General features: G+C 37.0%; 1 protein-coding gene across 2 annotated transcripts; it reads right to left on the bottom strand.

Annotated features, from left to right (window-relative positions):
• Positions 1-393: 393 nt before the first annotated feature.
• Positions 394-12099, bottom strand: nadsyn1 (NAD synthetase 1). Of its 2 annotated transcripts, none has more exons than XM_034053626.3 (21): positions 11852-12099; positions 11049-11109; positions 10633-10749; positions 10478-10531; positions 10171-10260; positions 9990-10041; positions 9623-9711; positions 8870-8987; positions 7709-7840; positions 7419-7481; positions 6755-6879; positions 6482-6530; positions 6027-6129; positions 4786-4954; positions 4176-4311; positions 3646-3752; positions 2998-3129; positions 2270-2339; positions 1676-1804; positions 1326-1502; positions 394-1171 (listed from the first exon to the last, which is right to left on the bottom strand). In XM_034053626.3, the coding sequence occupies exons 1-21, from the start codon at positions 11934-11936 to the stop codon at positions 1118-1120; spliced, it is 2112 nt and encodes a 703-aa protein (XP_033909517.3). In that variant the 5' UTR covers positions 11937-12099; the 3' UTR covers positions 394-1117. The 2 variants fall into 2 exon arrangements, with proteins under 2 accessions (XP_033909517.3, XP_058858294.1); XM_059002311.1 differs by lacking the exon at positions 11852-12099 and adding an exon at positions 11493-11709.
• Positions 12100-13275: the final 1176 nt, after the last annotated feature.

Genomic DNA, 13275 nt, shown 5'->3' on the forward strand with positions numbered 1-13275 from the left:
CGTCATTGAGTGAGCGAGGCGTGGGGGTGGTTACACCATTGCTGTAAATAGAATGTTGAGACATGCCAGGTTCAGCTGTTGCAGGTTCTTAAAGGGAGTTGTAATAAACATGCTTGAATGTAATTGTTTTAAGTGTGCGTCAAACAAGTTTACTTTATATACTGTATAATGTGATATCTGTATAATGTGAAATAATGTATAATGTGATACCTTGTAACAATTGTAAGTCGCCCTGGATAAGGGCGTCTGCTAAGAAATAAATAATAATAATAATGTATACAACTTGCAACTTTACGTTCTTGTATTTTAAGGTCTTATGTCTGGAAAGGGAAGCACATTAAAAAAAATATAATAGAAAAAAATAAATAACTTATGTATAGAACAAAACAGATAAGGACGCATCTTCCTTTTATTTCATTTTTCAAATTTTTGCACTTTTAATCAATAAATCCCTACCTATTCTATCAAACCACAATAGGATAAGTCCTGTAATGCTGACTCAGTGGCTTAAAATAACTCAAGACTGACATTGTTTTATTTAGATAGATCTTGAATTTATATATATATATATATATATATATATATATATATATATATATATATATATATATATATATATATATATATATATGCACGCACACACACACTGTAGGCCTTTGCATGTAGCGTAATGCTTTGCATGTAGTGATCGACAGAAGTATATATTATTACAATACTGTGCTAGAGGCCAATAATTAAACAGCAACAGGACAAGAGAGTGCTCTTAGTAATAGAGACACAGATCTTGTTATGTACAAATCCATTTTCCATTATTTCCCATTTGATCATTTTCCCATTTGATCACTTTCCTGATTAAATAGGATAAAATAGATGAACATAGGTAAAGACATACTGCATATATGAGTCTTGTTATTAAGGTTTGTACAACAGTACAGCATGGCAGCCAGAAGAAAACAGGAGACACTCAGGCCCTGACTTGAGATTGTAATAAATGTCTGTTTGGATAAATGATAGAAAAAGTTTGGTGTATTAATGAAACGTTTCTTCTTGTCTGTATCCCAGATGGGTTAAAGCTTTGTAAACGACAGTGTTACATCATGAGCAAAGATAAGGTGGTTCAGTCCAAGGCATTATGAAATTGAGTCTCATTTTCACTTTCCATCTTGGATACCTGTTAAAAAAAACAAAAAAAAAGGATGGCAGAAACATAGTTATAAACGGCACATTACAGATTACGGACATGGCATGTTTCTGGAGATAATGAAGACGTTTCAACTCTCTCAAAGAACACCAGATATGCTGCTTATGTCCGATTATGTTTTTACCTGGTTATCGATACATCTGAATTGCCAGGGCCAGGCAGTGTTGTAGAGAAAGGGCCGCATATCAAACCGATTGTCATCAGGGCTATAGCTCTCAGCATGGTAAGCGGGTGTCAGGGTAGTCATTTTGTGCCTGTTGATTGAATATGTCTGAAAGAAATGCTTCACTTTTGCTGCCACCTGGAACACAAAAGAAAAAGATACAATTAATTATTATTATTTTTTTTTTTTTTATACAAGCAGTTAGGTATGCCAAACCCTTTATGGATTTCTGAGACATTTTTATTTCTTATGTTCTAATGTACAAGGTACCCTGGGGTTTATATTGATATATATGGGATCTACTGACTTACCTGTCCCGGAGAACAGATCCCCCTCCAGGTGTGAATAAGTTTACAGAACATGCTGTACGGGCCACACTTTGCAATCTTCCTGAGTCTGCCATACACAGAGAGCTCAGAGTAAGTCATCCCCATGTCAGCCTATTGTGAAAGAAAAAGGTTACTGAGTCACGGAAAGAACCGCTTCTCCCCCACCCCCACCCTCTCTTGTGTTTAGAGCACTAGAGTAGGCAATGAAGTAAGTTAAGTCACTAGCTAACCACAAAACAACTAGAATCTCTCCTGACACACCCAACAAGAAAATTGCTCATGTGAATTTTGGTTGATGTGTTTCTACACCTGCATTATTTTCCCTGTTCTTTGGCAACATTCAATAAGAATTTACAAAAGCGCAGCATATAGTTACAGTCATTTGGATGAAGAGCATATACGTTTTTGACATATCTGCTAATGCTAAGGCTAAATGAATAGTGCAGTAAAAAACAGGCAAATAACACAGATCATAAAGTGCTGCTGGGTGTAAGGATTGAATCTGCCCCTGAGCGAATCGCTTGCTGATAAACAACCTCTCTACCTTCCACTGAAAATAATCCAACTGTGGGTTACCTCATCTGTCTGCTGGATCTGTCCCTCTGACAAGGGCTCAAGTTCCGCTGTGGGTGGGGCAGACATAATACTGTTAAAAAAAAACAAGATCATATTAAAAAGCAAAACCACACAAAAAGGACCAAAATCGCCATGGCATGGATGTTGTATTTTGGGGTCTCCAGGGTGCTATAAGTTTGCTACAGAAACCATTTTTTTTTATGGTTCTCAAAATGTTTTTTGAAATGGCCACCAGATAACTTTAAGGCAACTTTCTATTTTATATTTTATGTCAACTTTTGACGTTATTCTTCGGTCAAAGTTCAAGTAGCTCAAAATGATCCATGATTAGATTGTGTTGCATGGAATTAGCACATAGTGAAAATATCAATATAATAAAGTTGAAGAAAAAGATGACTACATTTTGACAGGTATCCCACTGGCTTTACAAAAAAGATTGATTTTTTAAATAACCAAACACTCAATTAATCAAATCAGTCAATTACTTAAATAAATAATTATTCTTAAACAGAGAATGTGATGACAGGCTAAAAAAAGGTTAATTCTACTAGAGAACATAACTTGCAGAGAAAGTAATTCACACTTAAGTGTAGGTTTGACTGGCCTGTCCTAGTCCTTTGTGGTTATAGAAACAACATCACCTTGTGCTTGGGCGTTTCAAATTGAACCATCATGTGACTGTTTACAGACCTACCGCTCAGTCCCTCACCATGCTTTCAAGCCCTTACCTGCGCAGTGCAGTGAGATTGAAGTTCTCAATGCAGTACTGGATAAAGCTCCTGAGGTCTGTCTTGCTTATCCCGCCTATCGGATTTATATCTGCACTGGAGCAGTCATACTTGGTCATATACCCTCTCAGGCTATAATAAACCAGGTAAGAAACAAAAAAACAGTATGTTGCAAATATTTACCAGTATGTAAACCCTGTAGCATTTTGTATTGTATCTCCACTATTTACTTATTTACAAAACAAAAAAGTAGAAAAAATGGTACAGTCCAAGTCACACCTGACCCTTTATTTCATGTGAAGATATTCATCACATACCATAAACACCCTACGGTTTGAATAGAAGCAAAATTAACTGTACTGCATAATTTGTAGGTTAACAAATGCCTATATTTTAAAGAGATTAGCCGGTTTGACTAGACATTCAAATGCAAATCTAATATTAGTGAAGATAACTGATGAACAGACTAATCCATACTGCTTTGCATATGTAGCTCAACACATATTGTCAACTGTACTGGCATTTGGTTATATGGACTGCCATCTTACCATGCATACTTACAATATAAGAGAAGAAAACTAAAGGGGTTCTGCATGTGGCTGCAATAATAAACCTGCAGCCTTTAAAATGTCCCACCTATTCCCCTACCTCTCATCCACATTCGCTGATCCCAACACCAAAAGACCTCCTGGTTTGTTCCGAGCCCACAGGCTGAGTTGAGCAAAAAGATAAGCCAGGAGCATCCTTATTCGAGCCTATTGATACAGGTCAGAACCACCAAAAACAGAGCATAGTGTTGTTCATAAACATTTCATTGAATGTTGCCTTCTAACAATTAAGGTAAGTTGGATGACAACAAATATATATAGTATTAAAAAAAAGGTACCATTGAAACTATAGACAGGCACAGATGCTAACACACCCACTTACACTCTATACATCAACACACTCACACCAAGATAATATCTTTAAAATGGTAACCATTTTTAGAAAAGGGCAAATTATATGTATATATATATATATATATATATTTTTTTTTTTTTTTACAGAAAGACTATCTTAGAGGCAACATCTGGCTAAATACAGAACTGACAAAGATCTGCAGCATCTTGAGTATACATTGTATGCCTGACTCAGATCACATAAAGTGTTTGGATGTTGTTTTGACTGTGTGATACCTGCACATTTTGAAGAGCCAGGTTCTCTCTGCTGCTTCCCCCATTCACTCGAAATTGTGGCCACTTCCCAGTTACCATAGAGAAGATTCCAACCATGGCCTTCACTGCCATATCAATGTTGAGGTTTATATGGTAGCTGTGGAAATACAAAAGCAGAAATGCCTACAACATTAACAGAATACAGAAGCATTTCTGCCCATTTTCTGCCCAATGTTTTTCTTTTGCACACAAACCTCAACAGAGGGTGAAAACATAATTTTATGTTTTTAGCTGGTTCAAAAAGCCTTATTTTATTGTAGTACTGAAAACACATGTGTTCTTTCATCTGTTACTGATTGTTATTGTTCTATATTAATGAAAAATCAATACAAAAATGATTTAAATAAAATTCAAAGAACAAAGGTTCAGTAAATTTGGCCTTGCAAAATTATCTTATAACCAGTAGTCAATTATTATTTCCTTTTTTTGTAAATGCATATATACAGATGTATTTTGTTTGGAAAATCAATAAACAAAGTTTAACAAATAATAATAATAATAATAATAATAATAATAATAATAATAATAATAATAATCTGTGCTCTGTGAATGGTTCAACAGGTTTTTTCACCTGCCAATCTGTTTTGCCAGCTCCTTGGCCCGGTTGCAGGTGTCCTGGGAGGAGTTCTCACTGGCCATGTAGCAGGTGGTGAAAATCCGACCGCACAGTTCCGTGGGTACCTGCGGGGTGTAGGTGATGTCACACACTACCCTCCGCACATCCTCCAGCACCTGAGAATCTAAAACAATGCACAGCTTTACTCACACCCACGCCAACCTGAACCAAGCCTGCTGAAAGCATCACCTAACAGTGCACAAGATCATTAAAACTTGCTTGGTCTTGTTTTGTCAATGCAGTCACCAGCACATTTCAGTGCCGTGCCAACCACACTCAAAAAACACTTTTACTCTGCCATGGAGCCCTGTACCTTGTGGAAATAAAACAGCTAAAACAAACTGCACTGCTATGTATGCGTTGTTGGGGAAAAAAAAAAAAAAAAACCAAGTATGTGTTTTTGCTTTGGTAGTGTCAATTTACGATTTCTTCCACTCAGACTTTTTTGCCCCCTTAAGCACTCAAGATCAGAGAAGCCTCTGCTTCTCCATTCCAATCCTGCGAGGGAGCTACGGACGGAGTGTGTAAACAAGCAGGAGCTCTGGGGTATCGAGCTGCTTTGCAAATCAAATCTCTTTGATGCATCCAATGGAAAATGTACAAATTGTTTATAAATGTGTAACATGACAGCTCATTTCAAAGAGTTTGTTAATATTAGTCACAAATAGTTCAGAGAAAGTAAACACAAAAAAGAAGCTGAATGCTGTTCCCCAATATGATACATTTTAGGACTTTTGTAATTCTGCTTTCATGCCATTCTGTTCAACCCTACTGTGGTATTTTTGCACAATATTTTTGCAGTTTTGCCATGCTTTTCCCATTCTTATGCCATGCATTTACCATAATTTCCCGATGTGCCATGTTTATTAATATGCTTTACCATTCCTTGCTAATCTTTACAATGCTTACCTATGCTTTATTACACTTTGCTACGCTTGTTCTATGGGAAACCTTTATAAGGGAAGGCAGATATGTGGTTTAAAGCAAAGTCTCCCCTTCAAGGCTGATGAAAAAGACCAGGAATGTTTTCCTTTATGAGCCTGACTTGATTCTAAACTGAAATTCCCCTCCCGGGAAAAATATTAAGAATCTTTTGGAAAGGGCCAACAAGAATAAAACACAGTCAAGAATCCTACCATAGCACAGACTGAGAGAAAAACTAGGATAATTTTAAACATGAATCGAACTAGACTTACTTCCATTTTTAACAGCTAGGCACACTTGAAGGCACATTGAGTACACAATGCAAGCGGTAGCTGAGCTGTCAATCCCTCCGCTGAGTGGCAGCAGGAAGCCAGCCTGAAAAGGACAAAATCAAACCTGGTCAAATTCATATTGTACATATAAATGTAGCAACGTGACTCTTGGTGTGCAACATGATTGAATCAAACATCGGTACACTACATTACAGATCTTATTTTCAATTGTTTTAAATATATATCTATATATTTCTTTACTCATTTTTTTTATTTTTTATTATTATTATTCACTTTTTGGCCTATTTCTCCCAATTTATCACAAATGCTAAAATGCTTTTTTTTGTTGTTTGTGTGGTGCATCCGTGTCTATACCTGTCCAGAAAATAATGTAATAATTATTTGTGGCAATACCCTCACTTTATGAATGAGAAAAACAATATAATCAGAATTACCTGACCACTGCGTCGCAGATAGTCCCAAAGCCAACATGCCGGCCCTAGACTTATAAAAGAAAACAGGCCGTGTGTCCCTGGTAAATATCATGTTTGTGCAGTACATTTGGTTAAAAAAAAAAAAAAGAGCTATTTGCCAGTATTTAACACTTAAAACAAGTTAAAAAATACTACATAAAAAATCATTTTTGTTCCAAAAAATATTTTATATATGGCTACTGATTAAATTAAATAGTATATAATAATTGATGGTGCAATGTAGTCTCTGCCTACCTGATTTCCTCTTCAGGTGTGTGGTACCTCCACTGAATCGGCTCGTAAGTTGGCACAAAGACATCGTCGTGAGCAGACAATGCAAAATCAACCTTCACTCTGCAATAGGGCTCAGACCTACTTTGCTGGGCAAAGTAAGGACAAAGTCAGCATACCAGTAGGTGTAATCTGATGCTCTATGAATACATACATGATTATAATTACAGAAGTGGGATATTTAGAACAAATATGAGGTGTTTTAATATAACAAACATTTGTTTCTGAAGTAACAAGTTAATAGACATTTACAATTTCAATTCTCACAGACGGCAAAGCGCCATACCCACGCATCACAAGGCTGGTGGTTGCAAACTGCTGACATAAACCAGCTATGTACAGCTTGATTTTAAGAGTTCACTGACCCTGCATTGAATCAGAGCTTACATTAAACACAGGAAAATCGCACAATGTTCAGAGACAGAATTTCAATGATTTCTCACTTCTTTACCATTTAAAAGGACTTGTAAAATTATGACAATTTATATAAAACCTTACAATGTTATCTATGTGTATGCCAAACACAAACTTATTGGTAGACTTCCTGTACAAGTTACACAGCATGTACAAACAACCACTGTTTCTTCAGGGATAAAAGAATAAATGTAAAAATAATAAAAGATGGTACCAGTGGTAGTTCTGCCCGATAGCTTCTAATGTCTTCCAGGTCTAAAGTAGCAGTCAGGACCTCCTGAGATGTGAGAAAAAACAATTAAAATATATGTATATACTTTGCATAATTTGGACAATCCTTAAGTTTAATATTTATGTAACTAGACACTAATCCTGTGAAAAATTGTAAAATATATGGCCAACAGAATAGATTGTCACACACACAACTGTGGGCTTTAGAAACACAAAACAAAAAAAAAGTTATCACATTTGTTAAGTAGTGGGCACATTGTAAAAGAAGGTTACCACATCGTCCATGGAGAACTGGGCTCCTTGAGCTACGATGTTCCCATTCACTGCTATCATTGCACAGCCATCGTAATACAGGCGGTCACCATCGCAGCCTTTCTGATTGGCCAGCAAGTAGATTCCGCCAGTCTAGGGGAATTCAGGAGCAGCGTTAGCAACAAGTTAGAGTCAGAAGAACACTGTTTCAATTTAACCAGTAAATACAATAACTGGAGTCTGAATTGTATTTTGTATCTTGCTCTTATTTGTACTGTAATTCTTGATATGTGTTTTTTGTATACAACTGTAAGGTCGCCCTGGGTAAGGGAGTCTGCTAAGAAATCCATCCATCCATCCATTATCTGTAAACGCTTAATCCTATAGAGGGTCGCGGTGAGCCAGAGCCTAACCCGGCAGACATAGGGGTGAAAGGCGGGACTACACCCTGGATGGTGTAGTCCATCGCAGGGCAACTAAGGGATCATTTAGAGAGGCCAATCTACCTAGCCAGCATGTTTTTAGACTGTGGGAGGAAACCGGAGTACCCATGCAAACACGGGGAGAACATGCAAACTTCACACAGGCAAACCCCTGAGGCCGGAATCGAACCTAGGACCCTGGAGCTGTGAGGCAGCAGCGCTAAACCACCACGCCACAGTGCCACCCTGTCTGCTAATAAATAACTAAATAAATAAATAAATAAATAAATAAATAAATAATCAAAAGAATGGGTACATTTCTGTAAACTTCACACAGAAATACATTTTAAAACCAAGAATTACATTTTAGTTTAACAAATGTACCAAAAGATTCAAGTACTAAAAGATGCATGCTAGCAAACAGAGAATTTTCTTAAATGAAGCCAATTGTTACATTTACCAGTACATTTCTATTGGTATCTAAAGGCTACATAAGTTTAAGGAAAGGACCTGTTATATTTGACACTCAACAGTTCTGAGTCATCAAGAGTACTCGGGCAGGGTATACCACAAGTTTAAAAAAACAAAGCCTGCCACCTTGTGGAGCGAAACCATTAAACATTTGTGGAATTTGTGTTACTCAGATTCCAAGCACATCTTAAATCACTGTCTGTGAAACCATGACCATCTCAAGAATCTTGCTGAACTTTAGAAGTCCTGTGGCACTATATGAGTGAGACAGCATATCTCTCTTCTGTACCTTTGCAGTGGCTGACTTCACAAGGTCCACTCTGCTATGAGCTTTCCTGATCTCATGATGGCTTCCTGAGGAATTTGTGAATATCTCCACTCCATCAAGGCCCATGTCAATATGGGGGCTGTAAAGAACGCGAGACACACAAACAAGCAGCTTTAACATGCATATGCAGTATCACATTTTACCAATAGAGGGCTCTGTATTGACATCTATTGATTTCAACTAGGACTGTGCAATTCCATATACTCAGGGGGATGACATCATAACATTAACCTTTAAGTTTCACTCTTGCTATCAAAAAACATCGATGGCTTTATCAGAAATCAGAATAAACAGAGGAAACAGCAAATTCTCTTTACGCTTAGATCTGTTCTTTACAGAAGCCACAAACTCCTGTCATTTAAAGGTGGCATGTTATTGCACCTTTTGTAGATGACTGTAGTGGCTCTCAAAACACCTTTTCGGTTTCATTTGATTAAAGCTAATACAGATCTACAGTCTTCAGCATATGCGTGTTCTAGTTTGCGAACAGTACTCTAAAGGTATGGTTCATTCTCTGTGCCTGTATTGCATTGTTGTTTTGCAAGGCTATTCTTGAAAACAAAAGCTTTAAGGCACTTTCCTGGTTAATTGAGTGCTTTTATGAATCAATTAAAAAGAAAACTGATCAGACGAGAACCACATATCAGTATACAATGGGGGAAACTTTTTTGTTTGTTTTTGATAAAGCTATAAGAAAACCATGTTAGATTCTACCTGTTTGGAGCCCATAGTTCTGCACACATTTCACTTCCCACACATGTATCCTTGGTTGACAGGACAGCATCTCCAAACAGGACTGTTTCCTTGAAGCAAAATTAATTATACTTTTTTCACTGGTAAAATATGTTGAGGAAACCTGTAAGTGTATGCAATTTAAACAACAAATGTACAAATGCAGAGCAATGTTTATTTCAATTCATTATCATTAATGATACACTGTTAGTCTTCGCTTCCATGGTTATGTAGCCATGTGTGATTAAGTTATGCTCTGATCAGGTCTACAGTAAGATACTGTAATTATTCCAATTACCAGTTTCCCTCAAGTTATAGAATACAGTCCCCATAAGAGTCATTGTCCTACCTGCCCAGTCACCTCCTGTATCATTCTTGGAAGAAAATACTCCTCCACTTTCCTAAAAATAAAGAAATGTTGTAATTGACTATTCATTTTATGGGTACTAAACAGTAACCTACCGGAAGTGTCTGCTGGAAAACTCAGCACCTGATGGGCAAGAGAAACACTGAATACTCTACTCTCTCACCTTGGCTTGTTCCATGGTGAAAACCAGCGGAATTCCCTGTAGTTTCCAGTGTTTGCTAGAATCATTTTGGGGCGAATCAAGAGGATTTTTCTAAAAAATTAATAGAGAACGGAGTTTGACTTTTGAAGAGACTGAAAAAGACCTCCAGTCGAAACTTTTGTCGCTGAATTTTAGTTTCCTTTGGAAATTCAGCACTATTGAGTGTTAAATCGTTTTGTACACATCGCATTTGGACATTGCATTTAAAACTTATTATTTTCATAAACTATTGTCATATTATTATAGTTTCTTGAAATAACACACTTACTTGTTTAGAAATATGACTCTGCAATTATAGCAAACATTACGATGCATCACAGGCCTAGAAAATAAGAAAGCAACAAGTGAAGTGTCATTGATCTGACATACTAACAGAAAGAAAAACGAGTGCTGTGCTATTGTCTGTGTGTCAAGGTCACTCACATCCCTACGTCACATATGATGTCCTGGCTGATGGGGGAAACAAGCAGCTTCTCCAGGACTTGGAAACAGTGGAGGAGAGTGTCAGACTCATAGAAGTGATCCATACAACCAAAACCACTGAGGGGAAAAACAAGAGGGAGGGACAGATGAGTGACAGGACTAAACGTTTGGGTAATTTTGCATAAATGTTTCACAATTGTCCAAAGTATGCAATGGCTTTACAGTGTGGACCAATTTAATTCAAATTCAATATCGCTTCTGTCTTTTCCACCTACCATTAAATACATGTTGCAGTAATACTATATAGCCTATAAAAATACATCATTTTGTGATGGCTTTAATGATTGGTTACAAGCATTCTTAATTAAATAATAACAAACAGTCCTAATCAGAAACACTAACCTTCATCCACTAACCTTATTTCCAGCTCAGGACCCAGTCTGTATCTTGCTCCTTTAGATTTGCCTATTTCAATGCCTGTACATTGGTAAAAGAGAAGAATCAATGGGAGGATCCTGGAAGTTGCACAAAAGACCATAAACCTGGGCTCTGATAGACTTGCCATAGACCAAGATCACTGTCTCAGAATGACTCCAAGATTCAGGTTGCTGTTTTGTATTTACAGTACAATTAAATTGAACATAAGAGTGCAAGATTCAAAATCGTTCACCATAACATTTTATTGCCAGGAAATTAATTTACACAACTATAGTGAGACTGGGAGCAAAGCAAAACAAATTATGTCAGCGAGGCACACCATACCAGTACAGTATTAACTGTTCCAATTGTGTTTACCAGCCCTGTTTCATATAACACAGTTGATACAAAGACCCTCCTCACAAACACACAGACAGTCTTACATGTTCTCCAAGGGCGCTGTCAAAATAAATGCTACAGGAAACATAAGGTATAGGTTTGACATGTGTCATCTCTGCAAATATACAAAATGCGACAGGGCGATTTAATCAGATAAATAACTAAAATCTGTTTTGCCTTTAACACGAAGCCAACTTTATCAGATTGTAAACACATAAATAAAACCCGTTTCACTGATGATATTAAGACCTGTTAACCCAGGTGCGCGTTGATCTTCACAGGTGATTCGCCCCTAGTCGTGCATATAAAACAATTCATTAATGCACGGTCAGGTGATCTTGTTCAGTCAATCACGGCGTTTAATGTATCCAATGAAAACATTTTATAAAGTTATTTTACTTACTTTTCAAAATTCTTTCCAAATTTCCTTCAAAGTCTAAAACCCACTGATTAAGTGAACATGTAGCTAAAGCAACTTTTCGACCCATTCTTTATGATTGTTAGATAATTATGTATAATGAGCGTCTGTCCCGTTATTTTTTAATTGGTTGTATAACAATAATTGCAGCTACTTTACTCTGCAACAACCAAAGCCACAATCACACTGTACGTCTGTCGTCTTGAGTCAAACATACAACATACTGAAATCCGCCTTACTTCCGTCATCATGCGGCGCGCAGAGGATCGTGGGATACAAAGAGATGTCCACAATCCAAGGGCTGTTTTTGGAGGTGATTTAATTTTTATTTATTTATTTTTTTTTAATGGTATAGGTGGTGGGGGGAAAAAAAATGAAAAAGTTATTATTAGAATTGGTATTGCAAAATATATTAGGAAAACTGGGAGATTAAAAAATATTTAACATACAGAGATTTTAAAAAGTTAAGTGTTCACAGCAGTTTTAATAGCCTAATCTGAACAGTAGGTGGCGACAACACGTTTCAGCAGAAACTTGGCGGCCATTTACACAACACAGAAGATCTGTTTTTGTGTGAGTGGTTACGTGATGGGGTTGGATTGGGTTGGATTGGATTGGGCTGAAATTCTCAGTGTTTGCATTTTTTGTAAAACTGTTGAAGTCTGTTTCACTGTTGCCCAGCATATAGGGAAGAAATATATCAACCTGGTGAATGATGACATAATGTAATTGATAAGTAAAATGACGACTAATTCCAGTACATCTCTGCTTTCTGCACATGTGACGTCTCAGAAAAGTGCTTTTTAAAATGTTTTTAATGTATCAATTACGGTATGTCATGATTAACATTATATATAAACTGCTTGTTTTTAAACAATCAAGATTGTATATATGATTACCTCAGAGCCCAAGTGTTTGCAGAAGAGTAAGCATACAGTACCAGGATTTACATATTGTGCTAGTTATTCACATTGTAATGATTATTTTGGCATTTAGCTTAGCTAGCCTGCCAGTTTATGGGTATTGCTATGGCACCAAGATATTACTGCATGAAATATTTTAACTGAAATAGAACTGTGCACAAGTACTACCAGTACACCATAATCCATCCTATTCATCTTAAAACCTGTGTTAGGCACAGATTAAAAGAAGATCGATTTTGTATTACAGTTTCATTTTTACTATGAAATACCCTGTTGGTAAAGTCTGGCCTGGATTAAAACCCCAGTGCTACACAATGGGAATCGTATTGTTATGTCTTTGGTCATTGAGAGACAAAGCAGATACACTGAAACCCAGGGGAGTCCTTGGTGACAGTCAGTACATGTAAATCCACAGGGAAGCGAAGCTGCTCAGAAAAGGCAAGGCAGGTTGTCTTGAGGGGGTGGAGAGGGTGAACTAGATGAGTG

This window comes from Acipenser ruthenus, chromosome 27 (assembly GCF_902713425.1).
Source record: "Acipenser ruthenus chromosome 27, fAciRut3.2 maternal haplotype, whole genome shotgun sequence".
In the NCBI taxonomy this organism is placed as follows: domain Eukaryota; kingdom Metazoa; phylum Chordata; class Actinopteri; order Acipenseriformes; family Acipenseridae; genus Acipenser; species Acipenser ruthenus.